Source organism: Dromaius novaehollandiae, chromosome 18 (assembly GCF_036370855.1).
Source record: "Dromaius novaehollandiae isolate bDroNov1 chromosome 18, bDroNov1.hap1, whole genome shotgun sequence".
NCBI classification, from domain to species: domain Eukaryota; kingdom Metazoa; phylum Chordata; class Aves; order Casuariiformes; family Dromaiidae; genus Dromaius; species Dromaius novaehollandiae.
Genome location: NC_088115.1, coordinates 8,066,327 through 8,083,848, shown reverse-complemented (window position 1 = coordinate 8,083,848; position 17,522 = coordinate 8,066,327). Strand labels below are relative to the sequence as shown.

General features: G+C 45.0%; 1 protein-coding gene across 6 annotated transcripts in view; it reads right to left on the bottom strand.

Annotated features, from left to right (window-relative positions):
- The window catches only part of ST6GALNAC1 (ST6 N-acetylgalactosaminide alpha-2,6-sialyltransferase 1), a 34,096-nt gene that overhangs the window by 13,993 nt on the left and 2,581 nt on the right, over positions 1-17,522 (bottom strand). For 2 of the 6 annotated variants that reach the window (XR_010392139.1, XM_064522540.1), the window contains exon 1: positions 1,093-1,285. The exons of 1 other annotated variant lie outside the window; for it this stretch is intronic. Coding sequence is in view for 2 of the 5 variants with exons in the window: in XM_064522540.1 (XP_064378610.1) it covers positions 1,093-1,223 (131 nt within the window). In the remaining 3 variants the exon portion in view is untranslated. Of the gene's footprint in view, positions 1-1,092; positions 1,286-4,448; positions 4,570-8,945; positions 9,045-10,335; positions 14,196-17,522 lie in introns of those variants that run through there. 3 more of the 6 variants (XM_064522541.1, XM_064522542.1, XM_064522539.1) reach the window with 3 other exon arrangements.

Genomic DNA, 17,522 nt, shown 5'->3' with positions numbered 1-17,522 from the left:
CTTGCTCCTGGGTGCTTCACTACACACTGCAATGCTAGGGACATCTACAGCACATGAGCCCACGGCAGAATGAAATGGCTTCAAGCAGCTGGGCAGGGAGAGCAAGTTCTCCTCTCAGCTCTGCCACTGATGGGCTCTGCGACCAAGGGCAACTCACCTCCCTACACCTCCTTCCCCTTCCTTCCCTCCAGGCTGCATGCCTTATGCAGGCTCTGACCTCTCCAGACTGATGGCTGCCCTCCAGGTGTGGTTTCACCAGTGGTACAGGCTGATCTAACCCCATACCTTATAACCATACCTCACACCCTGAAGAGGCATTCCCAGCCTGGTCCCACAGCACCAGCCCTTGCGAAGTCCAGGTGAAAACTAACCCTACTGAGATGAGCTCGCCAGCACGGCTGCCGGGGTCGGGAGGGATGCTGGGGAGCAGTGCTCCCTACGCACAGCACGGGGCACCAACGTGCGAGCGAGCCAAGCTTCCAGCAGCAAAGGCTCGAATACCTGCTGTGTTCATACATCGAATACTGCTTCCTGCGGGTGACACTGGAGACATTTCACCCCAGTCTACATTGCATTTCCCTCCACACTCATTCTTGCAGGGTTTACTTAATCATTTATATCAAAAATAGTACACATATTGATCACCTCTGCATGACATCAGTGACTAAGGACACTGCATATTGGTGTTAGGAATCAAATGCTGAACTCTATAAATACAAAGGTATCCCACCAAATTCAGTTTCCAGCAATGCAATCCAGACTAGGGCTGAATTAGGTCCTTCAGCAAGCCACCAGGTAAAAGCAAATCCTTTGCAGTGCCAAAGTATGAAAACATGTAGTGTTAGAAAAGGAAAAGCTGGTTTCTTAAACAGCTACACAAGGAAACCCTGGAAGCCAGCAGTGCAGCAGAAGCAAGTCTTTGATTACAAATCTTCCAGTACTGTGCTCTGGTTGTACACAGCATGGCCTGCTAAAGCACAGGGGTCATCTAACTCAGATCAGAAATACAAGTTTTAGGGTAAAAGAAAGAGAGAAAGAGAGCATGAGCACTCTGTCTAGATAGCGTGTCTTACAAGGAAGCAGGTCTCTTACCTGAAAATCATTCTCTTTGACAAGCCAAACAAGGAGCCAGAATTAGCAATGCAGAGGAGAAAGAATGTTAAAACAAGGAGCCAAGAGAGGACCCTGGGAACTTTAGGAAGCCTTCTCCTGAAAAACCACATGGTGAGGCTCCAGAGAGAGAGAGCAGCTCTGCTCCTGCTGCCCAGAGACACTCACTACTCAGTGTTTCCCAAAGGTGTGTCAAAAGAGTGGGCTGGTCTTCTCTCTGGATTTCCCTACGAGAACGTGCACACCCTCTCTCCTAACACTCCCAGACGCCCTGCAATACGGATCCAATTTCTGAGACAAGACAGGAGCTTTGCACTGTTCCTGTCTATTGGCCTAAGCTTACTGCAACACAGAGTGGGGAAAGAAACACCTTTTTCTGCAAACAAGGGAGGTTTCCTATCTTGTCTTCAATGAGGTTAGTCTGGTATAAGAGGAAAGAAACCCTTTACCTCTCATCTAGTGGAGGGATCACTGGGAACATCTGTGTGAGTTATGGGAATAGCCATCATTACAGTCAAAGAAATTAGTTTTCAGATCACGATCTACCCTAAAATATATTTTTATTTTCTTCTTCTTGTAATTGTTTGTAGCTCAAATCCAAAAACAATCCCTGCCCTCAAAAGCTGATGGCTGAATATGCATCCATTTTACCTTGCGATTGCTTTGGGACAAGTCAAAGTCGGACTCCTTGCAAATCCACCCAAGCTAGAGGAATTTATACTTAAAAGCAGATTAGGGTTTGGGTAAAGCATTACAGGATGGGGCTTGGAGTCAGACACTCCCTTCTCTCTGTAACAAAGCTGACCTGCCTTCAGGGCAGCTGGAAAAACTCCAACCCAGCATTTCACTTGTTTGGAAGGTGCTAGTCCATCACAATCTAACCCTGCCATTGCTGACCAACTTGTCACACAAGCCTGCCTGCAACTCTGGTTCCCAAGACGGCTCAAGACCTTGCTATTTCAGCTGTGAGCTGCTTGCACAGAAAGCAGCAGTATGCGCTCCACAACTGCTCGTCTTTCTGAGCTCTCGGTCAAGTTTCCCCAAGTATCGAGCTGGAACTGGTCTCTCAGTTTGGGCTTTCGAACTCTTGCCCATCACTTCACAGGGATCACTGAGTGGCCAGAAAGCAACAGCGATGTCAATTCACCACTGAGATGGAGCACAGATGGATTTGAGATTGTAGCTAGTGGCAAAATTTAAAAGATGGATATCATCTTGGCGATCTCCACAGTACCGCCACTTGAAATTCATTTGGTTTCATGGGAGCATTTAATATATCTAAATTTTTATTCCACATAACACTAAAATATATTTTAAGTTTCTCATGTGTGTCAGTTGTCTTCATGAACAGGCAGATGCCTTCTGCCTCCTATGCTGCTGCCCTTAGTATAACCCTGGCCATTCGGGTACTGCTTTGCTCATTAATAGTGCCAGCCAAAGTAAAGCTTTACTGATGAAATGTGCACATGGATTGCTCCAGGCATAATGAGTTCCTGCTGCAACCCCAGAGGGTTCACACTGCATTTGAGCGGAGCCTATTAGCACATTCAGACTTGGACTATGTTGCCTTCTCCTTGATATGCAGCACATGACAATCTCTCTCCCTGCTCCTAGTTCCAAAATGTGCACCTTATCCTCTCCATGGTAACTACACAACCAAATTTATCCTTTTCAAAAACTAGCAGCCTGCCTGGAGATTGATCTTCAGCAGTCCACAACACATCTCCGCACCAGCAGAGGGAAAGATGAGAAGAAATGAGCACTACCGCTAGGGAAAGGCTGACCAGTACCAGAGATGCAGTTTTACATGCTACAGCAAGGGGCTACTTTAACCCATGGAGAATGGTTAAATATTAACCCCAACAGTTCAAGAGGAGATGGCCATACTGCCTCTTACTAAAAAGGCTGGTTTTGCACATTTCTTATCAACAATTAAGCTGAGACACAAAGCCTTTGTGGTCAGCAGCACAAGCCGCAGAAGCTAATACACAGTTACTGAACACACAGAGAGCTTAAGCTGTTTGCTTTGTCACAGGAAACCCAGTCGACAGGTTTCACAGCCACCTTGCACTAATCCACGCATCACAGCAAAGCTAAGCTGCAAGAATTCCCTGCAGCAGGCTCAGCGGTAGCTGTGTTCCTGTATTGCCCAGGTTTCCTGACAAGTTACTGCCTCTGGATTTAAGTGCAAGACACCAGGTATCAGAGGAACCAAGGAAGAAAAGCAAATCAATACCACACATTTGAAAAGTCCTCGAAGAAACACAGGGAAGGCTGTTAGCCAGGGGATAACCCTGCCTCCGTCTACAGCAGAACATTTTACTCTTCCGCAGACTGAACCTAGGATCAAAGCAGATCTGTTGAATAATCACAGGTACTTCAAAAGCAACCAGCTGAGGTACTGCTAAGCTCCTGCACAGCCCTCTAGAGTTCCAGGCAATTCTGCAGGCACCAGCTACAGATTTGGGTGAGCAGCAGGCAAGCTGCAACTTTGTGCCCTAAAGTTCCCCAACTTTATGTTCCCTTACACAGAGAAGTATCAGTCCTAAAGTCCTAATAAGCAGCATGCATAGCAATCGCTTCATTTTAGCCTTCTTTTTTCAAGCCCTCTGCACCTTCAGACATATTGCCTGGAAGGAGCTGCTTGTGTGTAACTATAAGGCTTTTATTGTTAACGGGCTCCCAAAGGGGAATTCTGGAGGCAGCAAACATTTTCCTTCAACTTCCTCCGTATAACATTACTGCAAAATCAAGAGCCACAAGGGATAGCAAGATTCCTACAACCAGAAAAAGACAACTTTTTTTTTGCTTTTAAGGAACTGTTCTGGCAATAGGAGAGACCACGTCTGTAGTACTCTGTGTTCAGGGAAGACTGGGCTTGGGGAGAATTATCCAAATCTCTAGCAAGTAATTATTAACTGAAAGCAGACTTGTTACGCAGAACATACAGCTTTTCACCTTCTTGCATTGGTGTAAGAAAACAAAACCCAAGAACTAGAAGTATTGCCTTTCATTTCCTTGCAGTATTTGCTCATCTCTCCAACCCCACTGCTGAAAACAGTCTACCAGAGAGCTCGGGCAGCTAGGCTGATTTGCTCAGACACAAGGTCAGTTCACGAGGTGACTCTCATGGGAAACAGGCCTATACTGTAACACTCCCATCCGAGGCTAGGGATGACCTTGGTGAAAACCGAGGAAGATCAGTCCAAGAATAGCACTGCTCCCTTATAAAGCTCTGTAAGAAGTATGATCCCTGGGACACACAAGCCTCCCAGACCACAGAAAGTTATTTTCCATTCACCTCCACAGCCAGTGAGATAAGCAAAGACTGAACCTACCAAAGGGGTCAGCAACGTCTGGAGGTCCACAGGCCAGAGTCCAGCTTCCTTTTCCAAGTGAGAGGTTTTGCATGCTTCTCTGGAGGTCCTGCTGGCAATCCCAGGAGATGCTGCTTCTCTCATGGTGCAGAGGCTCCTTGCTCAGCATGCTGCTGCACATGCAGCATGCCCAGCTACCAGCATTAGTGCCCACACCAGAAATTCTTCAATCCTTTAGTACCGTGAAAACTAGATGCTTGTAGCAAATTCTACCTGGGACTATCCAGTGAAGATGGTTATCTGTTAGTACTTTTCCATCTCCAATATTTCATTTGATTCCAAAATCTACTTAACTAGATCCTCAGTTACATGCTGGGCAGATAACATGCAAATTTGCCACTCTTTTTTTCTTTTTGAATAAACAAACCATATCACCATTAGGTCAAACTGTGTGTGTTGCAGGTGCCCTCTGAGCTTGGCAACAAGTTATCAGTGCCCGCACTTTTCAAAGGATCATGCAGGTAAATGCTGCTTACTCACATACGCCCTGTGCTTTCCACTTCCCCAGCAAGGCTCTGGGCTATGGAAAGAGGCATCCCAAGATGCAGAGCTGTTCTAGGAACTGATCAAGGTTCACAGTAGGACAAACGTGTCTTTCAATAACATCCACAACAGACCAAAACTAGTAATTGATTGGAAGCCTGCGTAATAAGGAGCTGCTAAGGAAATGGGGAGGGTCCAGATCGGTTGACAGCATTGCTTGATGACACGCAAATTAAGTTAAAACTGGGAGAGAGAAAAAGAATGACGCTACCTGCAGCGTGACAGCTCAGTGGCCAAGCCTGTGGATTAGCAAAGGTTGGGCAGCATGACACAGAAACATTTTTGAAATTCTCAGGGCTTGGCCTGGGCACACCAAGTTCCTGCTTCTCCTCCCAGTTCAGGCTGAGGACATGGTTAAAGAAATAACAAGAGCAGACCCCTGCACGGGTATTTGTCTTACTCTCATCATCAAACAAAACTGAGGATAGGCCAGAAACTTTCAAGCTCACATTGCTTCCACGCTCATTGGCCATTTTCCAGCAAGTCCCTTTCCTTCCACATCAAACCTTCTCTCCAAAAATACTGAACAAACACCCAGAGAAAACAGCATTTACTGGACCAACCCTCCCACGACCTCTTCTAGTGCTGCGCTTGCAAGTATTCCCCTACGGTCATCTGACATGGGCAGGCTTCTCCAGCCAACGCACACGCACCGAGGCAAGTCCCTTCCAGAAGCAATCACTGCAGAACGGGCCAGGGAGGAGTGCCCTGATTTCTGGTCTGAATTTGGCCGTATTACAGCATCTAGCCACTGAAACTTGTTCTAGTTCTGTCTGTTAGCACAATGGCTACTCAGCTACTGAGCGTGTTCCCTATGGCCACAGCTATAGGTGTTAACCGCTCTGTATTAAGTGAAGTGGATCAAGTTTTCCATGATGCTGCTTTCCTGCTTCTTAAGCTGCTCTTGGGGCTCTTCCCTCCATTGGCCCCATTCTGCTTAAACTGCACACACTGACATAGCTCCGGTCCCTGCATTCCCTTCCCCTTTCTCAGTTACACAAAGTCAAAAAGACTGATGAGCCACTTCATTTGAGCGAATTTAAAACCCAGAAAAAGAGGCTCCCAGCAGCAATGGCTGGACACGTCAGCTGGAGTTACACAAGCAGGAACAACCAGGCTTCCTTTACCCAAATGACTCCCTCAACAGCCTTTTGTCTGTGCCATGCCAGCAGGAAGCCTAGCATGTCACTGCAGAGCTGACACACAAACTGACACCACTTCAGGGCTGATTTGTGGGTTGTTTGGGGTTTTTTGTTTGTTTGTTTTTTCATCAAATAGGTTTAGAGAGGAAAAAGTGGAATACATTCTGTTCCTTGACTAGGAAGCTCTGAGAGCTGTTTCCCCAGGTGCAGGGCATTATTGCAGGCAGGTCAGCAGGTAATTTATTAACCTTGTGACAAGCTGGCTCCCCACCAGAAAAGCAGCCTCTCCAGCTCTTGCCCCTGACAGTTGTCAGCAGCAGGGACTTTCCAAGAGTCAACTCTACCGCTCTGGGGAGAGAATCACAAGGACCCCAAAGCCCAAATCCCTCTCCATAGCCCAGCAAAAAATGCAAAAACACATCGCAGCATTTCACACCTGGCTGTGAAAACCAAGCCCTGCACAGATGTGAATGTCTTGCTAAAGGTCTTTCTCGTACCCTTCCCACTGAGTCAGTATCAAAGATCATTCCTCCTAACATTTGGCAGGATAACTATACCATCTGGCATCTTTTCAGGTGAAAAGTGCTACAAGAATGCAAGATGGAAGCCTGTTTCTTCAGTGGTGTAAATCAGTGCCTCTTCACTGTGTCTCTGCCTTACACTTGGAAAAATCCAGTCTCACGGTGCCTTCCTCTCTGTCCTCAACTGACAGATTCATGGGAGAAGCGCAGTCACACTTTCAGCTGTGAGACTAGCACAGCCACAGGGTCCTGTGAGTAGCAAGATGGATTTAGTGCTGGAAATCATGTGCTTCTCTTCCATTTTCCCTCTTTTGCCTGCCTCTTCTCCTGTTTTATTTAGGCACCTAGAGGCTCCTGTGCTAGTTATCCCCATCCTCTTCCTGTCAGCTTGGCAGAGGCTTTTGCCACCCATGGAGAGAAGGTGCCTGTTTCTCACCCTGCTTACACAACACCTATCCATCTCACACTGAGATAACCTCATGGAAAGCAATTGCTGGGCAGGAGAGCAGCATGTTGTGCTACTGTAGTGGAAATGCAAGATCCTTATGGTCAGGAATCACATGCCATCCTCTCCCGGTTCCCTGGGAGCTTCTTAGCATCTGTTCAATTGGGGATTGTCTCAGAGACCTTAGATCTCTGGGAAGGACACTTGTCTCACACAGCCTCCGCGAGGGCCAAGAAGACTGGCCAGCCTGTTTCTAATAATAATGCTGTGCAATGACACCATGCATCTCCCGTGAGCTGCACTTCCTAAGGCAGGCAATATTCCAATGAAGACTGTGGCACAGGGAAGTCCAGCAGGACATATACTGAGTGCATTTGTTCCTAGCTCTGCATCTTTGTTGTCTGAAAAGCGGATTCGTTGCCCGGTGTGCAATAAGCCAATAATTACACACTCAGGAGAGACATTTGTTTATTTATTTCAGAGTTGCGCAAGCCTGGGTGCTCGGTGGTTTCCCACAAATCAAGCACACACCCCCAACTTTTCAAGTAGCATTTATACAAACAAATCGCCAGATTTGCGCTTTTCCCTTTTACACTGATTGGTTAGTGATTTCTTCATTTCCTGGGTCCCACCCCTGCTTCTCAAGGTCCTGATCAATTAACACTGCCCCAGCTAGGTCAGTAGATGTTATCTCCCAAGGTCCTGACGAAGAGGACATAATCCAGACCCCTTAATTAACACTGTTTCAACAGTGAGAGGAGGCTTTGCTTCCCAAGGTCCTGGCGCCCAAGCAGGCCTTATTTCACAGCCTTGACATCCTCCCTTTCGGAGAGTGGGGCACAGGAATGCAGACTGCTTGTAACTCCCTTATCTTTCCAGCCTGCACCAGCTCTGGGGCCCTTTCTTAGCGAACTAGGAGCACGGCCTAAGGCTTCAGCAAATTTAGCTACTCATGCTAAGCAAGTGTGCAGCTACTCATGCTAAGCAAATTTTATCTAAGATAGAAGTTATCCAAATCTACCTACTTCAAACATTCTTTCTGAGTTTCTCAGGGTTGTCTTGTAACATCTTGAGCCTTGTGTCTCCATTTTTAGGTATCAAATGAGAATGACCAGGGCTGTAACAGAGAGAGTCTAAGTTGTGTTGTTACCAAGATGATGCCAAATTAAAGTGATATCCAGCCCTTGTGATAATCCCCACTAGTCAGCCCTTACAGCTCTCTCTCCTCTCTAGCAGGCAGTCTTCACGCACTGTGTCACACTACATGCTCACTCATCTAGACTGAGTAACTCATCACAGGGCCAAAGCAATGAAGTTTGGAAGACAGATCTCAATAGGTCATCTTGTCCAGCTTCAACGATAACTAACCATCCTTGTGGCTCCAAGCAGATGTTCGTCTGGGCCTGTTTATCTTTCAGTGCTGGAAGCTTCCCTCTCTTCCTAAGCAATCCATCCCACTGCTTCCCATTTCACTGACTCACTTCCATGATACCCTCCTTGTTCCAACCAACCTTTCCACTTAAACAGTGTTTGACTTCATATTTACATCATGATATTGTAATGGTAGGGTAAACACCAGCCCAGTTAACTTCAAAAATGAAAACCCAGCAAGTAAATACACAAAGCAATGAAGACCAAGAGGACAAACGCCTTAGGAAAACAAGGGCTTAGGAAAACAACACATGTCCTTTCAACTAGCTGTGCTATTCTCTAACTGTATGATACAGCAGTCAGAATCCAAGTGTACCTAATGAGCACCAGGGTTTCTTACCTTTAAGTAATTTACCCTAAAGCACTTGCAAATTACCTTATTGCATTTCCTTTGCTTAATACTGAAAGGCAATCATGGGAGGAATACTATTAGCCACGCTACAGGACCAGACGGCCTGTTCCAGGCAGAAGATCTCTGAAACAAACAGAAAGGAGACAGAACAGTAAAATGCAGTTAATCACATGAGAATTTGACCAGGATGGTACCAACAGTCCTGCTTCTGCCCAAAGCTAACATGGATTATCTTTTTGTTTTCAGCTTCATGTGGATGCTGGTGTCTCTACCGCAATGCCCTATCCATGCCCTCCACTCGGACTCCTGCTAGCTGAAGCTGTAACGCTCCAGCAGCTTTCATGTCTCACCTGGGTTGCTTTGCCACTGCCAAAGTGTTTCGCTGATGTTCAGGAGGTCGGTCTATTAAAATCATTTGGATATGACAAGTGCTCCACAAATACATTAAGTACAGAGTTACTATACTGTTTCATGGATGAATGTTTAGGTCCTGTCCAAAATATGATTTGATTTCAGAATTAGCTTATCTCACTGGTAACTCACATCTGAAAAAACATGTATTGTCTTTCCGTCAAACTATTCTTTATCTTTAAAGACAAATGGGCATCATTTTACTGCTGAACTTTCACACAATTTGCTATCTAATCAATCCAGGGAAAAGTATTCCCTGCCTTCTCACTGGATTACTCTTTGGACTCTGTTTTCCTGTGAATCTATTTCTGGCCTAGGCAATTCAGTTGAATTGCAAAATAGCTTTTCTTGAAGGCCATTTCCTTCACTGTTCTCTGACGAATGCTCTATTCAGCCAGCCTCTCACCTATCCCAGTATCAGCATTTGACAAGGTCTGGCCTTATGACTTACAGAGTAAACCAGAGGATTGCAGCTCCATTTACGCATAAACAGCACGCTTCATTAAAAAGGCCTTCCATTGTACACACCTGAGGTGCAAGTTCATCTGCTACAAACTTTCCAGTGCACCAGAGGTCTGGAAAGTCAACAAAAATGGTATCTCAAGGCTGCTTGATTTTGTGTCATGGACTCTGGGTCAGATAGAATAAATGTCTGTGACTGAGTGTATCTGCCAACCCTGCTAACTTCACCTGAAATGCCAGAATCAAGCCAGGCTTGGTAATCACCAATATTAACAGGGTTTTCCTTCTGGCCAAATTGAGTCACACTCATGCCACCAATCCCCATTTGCAACAGCAGCTTGGTCACCAACTATTAACCTGGTTTGACTCAGGGCAGATTCTTCGGGAAGAAGCAAACAGATCTGAAAGGTGGTCAGCATTTCTTTTTAGCACTGCAATTAGCAAGTGGAACTGATACACAGAGAAGAGAACTGGCAAAAAACAGACCACTGTTATACCATCCCTTCCTGTGTGCACTGAAACATGACTTTAAGTAACCTACCTGTCAATACTGCAAGCTAAGCGATCACAGGAGCGTGCTTTCAGTTCCATGCTGTGCCACCTCCTTCTCTAAATCTAAATGTACAAAGGCCGGTAGGATCACACACGGGTATTTTGCAATTCTCGCAAAGACAGAAACACTACAAGGATACAAGAGAGACAATTAATGCACAGGATCCCCCCCTTCTGGTAGATTTGTTTGGAGAGGGGAAAGAAGTTTGCACAAAAGGGTCTCAGTTCACAGCTCTGCTATCCTGCCATGCGCTGAGGGGCAGCACGCTGCCGCTAACAGCATCACTCTCTCACTTTAGGAGAGCATGGTGAATCAGTCTTGGGCTCCCACATCCTAATCTCAGGCATTTGTATATGTATGCCCCCTTAGACATTGAAACTGTCACTTCTGCTCAGGTGGGGATAAGCAGGGGGTGGCTATAGCTGCAAAGGGTAGGATAAAGCCCAGCATATTTTGATACAGTTAGCAAGAGGGTTCTGCCCCATCTCTCACTGCAGAAAGGTAAGCAGGGACATCAGCACCACCTCCGCAGGCTTTTCAGTACAAAAATTACCACGCTGTCATGAACAACACAGGTCATTTCTGGGTACAGAATATCCCTGGGCAAACAAGGACTCACCTTTGGCTAAGGAATCATTTGCCACAAAGGGCTGCAGAAAAAGGGTGGCCGGAGCCAGCAGCGGAGAGCAGGTGACACTCCCACTGCTCCACGGGAAACCACCCAGACAGGCAGCGCTGCTCAGCTCCGAACAAAGGCCTTTGTCACGACAGAGCCTGGGAACAGGCGGGCTTCCCAAGAGAGCGCTTTTGCTGGAAGCTGTTAATAAGGTGCCGGATGTAGGTGTATCATCTTCTCCGCCTGTGCACCCAGCCAAAGTTGTGACAGTGATGAAGGCCACCACTCCTCACCTTACTGTCAACGGAGCAGCTCAATTAGCAGACTAGCACAGATAAAGGGGCATCTCATAGACCTCCAGCGCCTCTGCTGAGATGATTACTGAGCTGCACATGAGACAGCAAAGTACAAGATGCTAGAGACCACCCTGAATTTCGTCCACACAAGCACCTGCCCATCAGAACAGCAAATCACCTGCTAACACCACAATTAGCAGGATCTTAGCGGCATACGACAGTGCTGCGTCCCAGCCAGAATATTTCAGCATGGGCAGCCTCCCAAGAGGCATTTCCCCAAGGTTCAGAGTGCAGCCTCAAGTGCCAACTGTTTTATGACTTTGCATCACACAGAAATTTCTCTGTGTCAAAATTAGTTAGGTTCTCAGCTCGAGTAACATCAGATTTCCTCCTCTGGTATTACTTTCTGATGTGGATGCTCAGCTGCGAGGATAGATACAGGGGAGAAAAGAAAGCTTGGGCCTGGAGTCCCCTGAAGATTTCGGAGGCAGCACTAAGGACTGCCTGAATGAGGTGTTAAAGCAAACAGCCAAGGAGAGAATTTTCCATCTCAACTGTTCTGACAGGAGTTTTTAAAAACAACTGAGGTGTGTAGGACAGCTCGCAATTTCCTCAGAACATTTTAGTGAACTGTCACATCACCCTATTCACAGCAGTACCAATTTAACAATGCAACGGTAGGGTTGTTGAAACTGTGATGATCTATGCACAAGGACTGAGCCCTAACACTCTTCTGCTTTCATGGGCAGCTTGAAAATAGCTGGAAGATAAAATCTCCCCCTAGAAACCAATTTTCAGAATGCCACTGCTCCTATCTCAAGGTCACTGGGGTTCTTATACTCTGTTATCCCTGGTCTTCTTCATTAAGGTCACAGCTCCACCCCAGTATTCCTCTTTTTCTTCACTAAGGTCATACAGCTCTATCCTGCCATGAGGACAGGGGTGTACAACACACAAATCCTTTACTGCAGGACAGAGAAACCCAGCCCACACAGGAAAAAGGACGGACAATACCCAACCTACAATTTTCATGCAGCGCTACTTGGAATAGAAGTCTTTTTGTTCATGCCAAAAGTCAAACTTCACCACTAAAAAGTTGATTTAAGTGTGTGTGGAAGCAAATATTTCAGCATAATCAGTACTGAGAAAAGCCGGGTTTTATATTTTCTCTGTCTGACTTTCACAGGTCTTTCCATTGCCAATACACAGAGTAACGCCCTGTGTAATTCACCCAACAGTTCCATATTACACTGGAAAAACAAATAAAACAAAGACCAGGAAAGACCAGCTGTCAATAGCAACCCCAGCTGATCAAAATGCAAATGCATAAATATGCAGAGAGAAGATCATTTAACAAAAAGTAAGACCATACAGAAAGTCCAGAGATTGGCAGGTTTCCCGGAGTCTCCCTCCCAGCCATTCTGACCCCACACAGACTGCGTTTTAGAAGGAACCAGAAACTGTAACTCCCCCATTTTGCAAAGATATGTGATTTGTAGGGCAGAAGTCAGATTTTGGAACAAGCCTAGGCAGTCAGTCATTCCACCTCCCCGCAAATTTGTTTCTCCAGGCAGTGCCGGTTTACCTATCAGTCACATTTTTAGTAAGTCCTTATCCCCTCCAAAGGTCACAGTCATCTCCATTAGCTGCTGGGCTGTGACGTTTCTCCTCCAAAATGAAAAAGCTTGATTTCCAAATGGTCCTTGCTGACATTAAAGGACACATTCTGCACAAAGGGATGTCAGCTGCATGCAATTCAGGATGATAAGAGGGATTTGAAAGAAATATTGTGGTTTAACAGGGAATTCCTACCCTGAGTTCAAACAGTTTACAAGATGAAAAACTGAGGCATGAATCTGATGCTGTTATTCATCTTAAGTACTTTCTTCACACATGAACCACTCATGTCCTCAAAATAAGATGCTCTCTGTTCAGACTTCTGCTTTCCTCCCATGTTTGTAGCAGCCAGTCTCAATGCTGGTTAGTTGCAAACATGCACACACAGTCAGCTTGGTCAGCTCTCAATTAGCTCAGACAACTGCTGCAAGGAAGAGCACCGGTCCCAATGAAAGCCTTGCCAGCTGCTCTGCACTGAGTCACTGCCATCACGCAGTGGTTTTCAACCCGTAGCCCACAGATTAGCAACAGCCTTCAGAAGCACATCTGCTGTCAGGAGACCGAAGGTCTTCCCTGCTACTAGATTTTGAGGGATCTTGAAACTGAAAGAAGCCAACAGTCACTCCTGTTGTGTGATACTGGAAGGCACTAGCAATTGAAAGTGTACCTTTAGGAAGAGTTACTGAACTGATGTGAATAACTCCACTTACTACAAACTAAATGCTTCCACCACTTCCTTTCCCTTAAAACCAGCCTCTTGAGTAATTTCTACTTCCATCAATTATCAGCAGCACAATTCCAACAACCGAGTCATAGGCAGAGCTTGCAAAGCAATTTCTCAGAGCGCATGGCTACTGTTCTTTGTTTATTTTCCAGCAAAAGGCTGTAACACTGCTGGCAAGGTAGACGTATTGCAGACAATGATCCAAACAAATCCTTCAACCTCAAGGCCTTCTCCATTATAAGGAGTGCAGTGTGTCTTTAAGAGGGCTAGTAAAACAATATAAGGGCGAAGTACAAGAACACTAGAACAACATCAAATAAATTGCAAATACCAGCTTCCAGTCTTATCTGATGCTACGGTAGGTAAACAAAATCCAAACTCAAGTCTTGGCCTCTGGAAAGATGAGGTTTTGAGGAATGCATCTTCCCTCCCCCCACAATGAAGTAAAACCACAGATTTTGAAAACAAGCTTTTCTTCCAGTGACTCTTAATTAGCTTACTGCACCTTATGGAGCCAACAAATACTCGTTCCACAAATGAAACAAAGCTTCTCTTGGGGGACTGAGGGAAGTTTTAAATGAGACAGAAAAAAAACCCAAACTGATTCTGACCAGAAACTACTCAGACATGAAAGGGGCTGGGCTGAAGCTGGTGAAAGTGAGAGTTTTCCTGTCTGTAGTAATCAAACAGCTCAGAAATGCTGGATAATAGGCAGATCACAACATACAGGATTCGTGACAAATCTACTAAGGAGAAAAGGATTGTGCACATCCTTCTTAATCCTCTCTGAAGCAAAACAGTATTTGAAGTCTTCGTTTGGAGCTACGCAGGGCCTCACTGCTGTTTGTATGAAACAACAGCACCATCCAGCGGATGACAAGTACTTGCTGATGCATCATTTAGGTGATTTCTCTTGCTGTGACAGTCCTCCTCTGGGACAGGACAGGTCTAGTTCAGAAGGTAACAGCCACAGCGGGGCAGCAGCAGAATGATACATCCATCACTGCCTGCTGGAATAACGCACATTTACAGCAGTTGTCCAGATCACAGACAGAAGAGCTCTTAACACAAGTACCATGCTACCAGCAAATGCTGCTGTGAACTGCAGAACGACAGCACTTGGTATTTGTATTGCTGCTACTTGGGAAGTTCAAATCCCCATTCATTTCGCCCTATTACCCACTCATTTCTCACAGCACTGCTCCAAATGTCAGAATTCAACTTCAAAGTCATTTATCTTCCCAGACACAGGTCTCATGAAACTAGCAGTAACAGCCCAGTTGTTAATCAAATGCAAGTCAACAGGCAATGCTACATGAACAGAATTTCAAGCAGTATTTGCTAGTGATTCAGATGTATATTCAAGCAGAAATAACCCCTTCCTCTCCCATCACCTCACATTTATTTATATTCATCTACAAAAAATTGCAGGATATAAATTTTCTCCTAGCCCAGGAGGACTTCAGGGTTGCACTTACAGTAGCTTTGGGTAAAAAACGGTGAGACATTTCAGAAGAGAGGTAAAAAACAGCTCCAAAAAGAAACAAATCTTCTACCACCAGGGAGCTCTTTCAGCAGCAAATTACACAGCACCCTCTCTCTCCCCAAATGTTGCACCTCCCTGCACCCAGTCTGCAAGCTCTCAACCAACAAAGAGGCAGAAAAATTGACCCCAAAGGAGGGCTAAGCACTCATCATATCTCACCCTTGGATTTTACTATTGGTAACAACTTCATAGCATAGATACGCTGCAATGAGACCGACAGCATGTGGCCACAGGCAGAAAGTATGCCACTATCAGTGCCATGTTTCTCCCAGTTAGCATTGCCAATTTTGGCGATGTGTTGGGACTGCTGAGGATTCCCAAGGAAGATGCCAGTTGACCATTTCATCTCATTCTGTAGCAGCATCCCTAACGATTTGGCTTAACATGTGAAAACAGAGTCACAATCCCTCAGTATGAAACTACCACAGTAGCTTTGTCCCTCCCACAGTATGAAACTACCCTTGTAGTTAGGCCCCTTCTTTAAGGTAAATAAAGATGAAACAAACTACATAATACTCGCTCTTTGTTATTTATTGGTCTCAATACAACTTAACAGTTAACAAATGTAAGCAATATACAGCATTCTCAACAGCTGATCATACCATGACTCACTGCACCCAAGTATCTCGGTGACCACATTCCTGACCTACTTTGGGAATTAAAAAGCACTGAAGACATGAGATTTTTCCCTTTAGAAAAAGGAGTGTCTCACAGAGTTTTTGGCTGGGATCTACTGATTGGATGGATTGATAGGCAATATATATATTCAAAGTTAAAAAACAATCACAAAAACTTCCATGTTTTGCTCTGTTCCTGTCCTAGTAGGAAGCCAAATTCAAATACATGATAGGAGCACTCCATTTTTTATATTATGACCTTACCTTTAGGAATTCTTCCTTCCTGGTGCTGCTTCCACAACTCACAGTCTGGACACGTACTCACAGATCAATATCTTGGCTATTTCATTTGACATTTAGAGAGGACTCACAAGAAAGAGCACATTCCTGGGACATGTCAAAATGCCTCTAAAACCTTAGCTTTATGAGAAAAGCTTTAGTCACATTATGTAGGAAGGACAGTAAAACAAAATACTATTCACACACCACAAACACAGGGTAGTATGTACTACTGTATGCACTGTACATCTTCCGCCACCTCTGAGATTATGTTTTTCAGACAACTCTTACAGAAATGTAGGAAGAAAAGGCTGCAAAATTAAGGGGTTTATACAGATTTGTCTCCTTGGCCTTTTTCATACAGTCCTCATGTCGTACCAATATGTGATCCAAGAACTAAAGCAGAGGGGCTAAGAAAGCAAAGCTGCCTTCTTAAAACCGGCAGTGCTTCTGCCACACATTCACTTACTGCTCCATTACTATGAAGACTCACTATAGTCACCAGTTATTGCAAGTTTCAAAAATGGTTATTTCACTCTTCAGAGGAAATGATATTCTCTAAAAGGGACTTCTCTGCAACATGATTTTTGAACTTTGTTCCCACCATCCTTATGGGAATAAAACCAGCCCATGATAAGTTCAGAGAGACTGGGGATTTAATTCCCTGTCAGAAACATGTAACCTAGATACAATGATTAAGAGACATGAGGGACTGGGGGCGGGGGGGAGACAACGACTTTTTTTTAGTATTACGATAAGTCCAAAGCTGGTCTGGGAACTCCCACTTGTTCTCCTCTGGTGGATATTAATGAGGACTTTTACCTTTGATTCATTCTAAGAAATGCCCCAGAGGAATTTATTCAAAATATTTGACATAGTTTGCAAAGATCATAGAACTACCCTGAATAGTGCAAAAGGCAACATAAGAGGGTTTCTGGCAGGTACAGACCACAGAAACAGCCCATATTTTTCCTATCTATAACTGCTCCCACCTCCTTCAAAGGAAATGACAGTGGAAACCCATCTCTTTGCTAACAGATATATTTGACAGGTTCACTAGCACAATTCCTCATATAGTTGGCACAGACAACTATTTTGTCTAGACTGTTAATGCAGGAGGCCTAGCCCAATTTTAGGTAACTTACATGAGCGCTAAAATGCAAAATAAATGCTATTTAACCATGTGGCACGTCTTCTCAATTTCACAGGCAACCTACACAAAAGAAGTTAATTTAAAAGATCTGTAAAAAAAGTTTCCAAACTTGAAATCCCTATGAAAGCCACCTGCAGAGGCAGAGGTGGGAATTGTGCCTTCTCCTCTCCCTGTCTTTACTGCCTCCCGCATTAAAATTCCTTCACTAAATCATTTCAGTTTCTTCTTTAACACAGATCTCTGTTTTGTGCTCTAAGACTGCCTGAGCTTATACAAGGACTGAGAAACACATTCAAAGAGACTGAAGATGCCGAACAAAATGCTCTC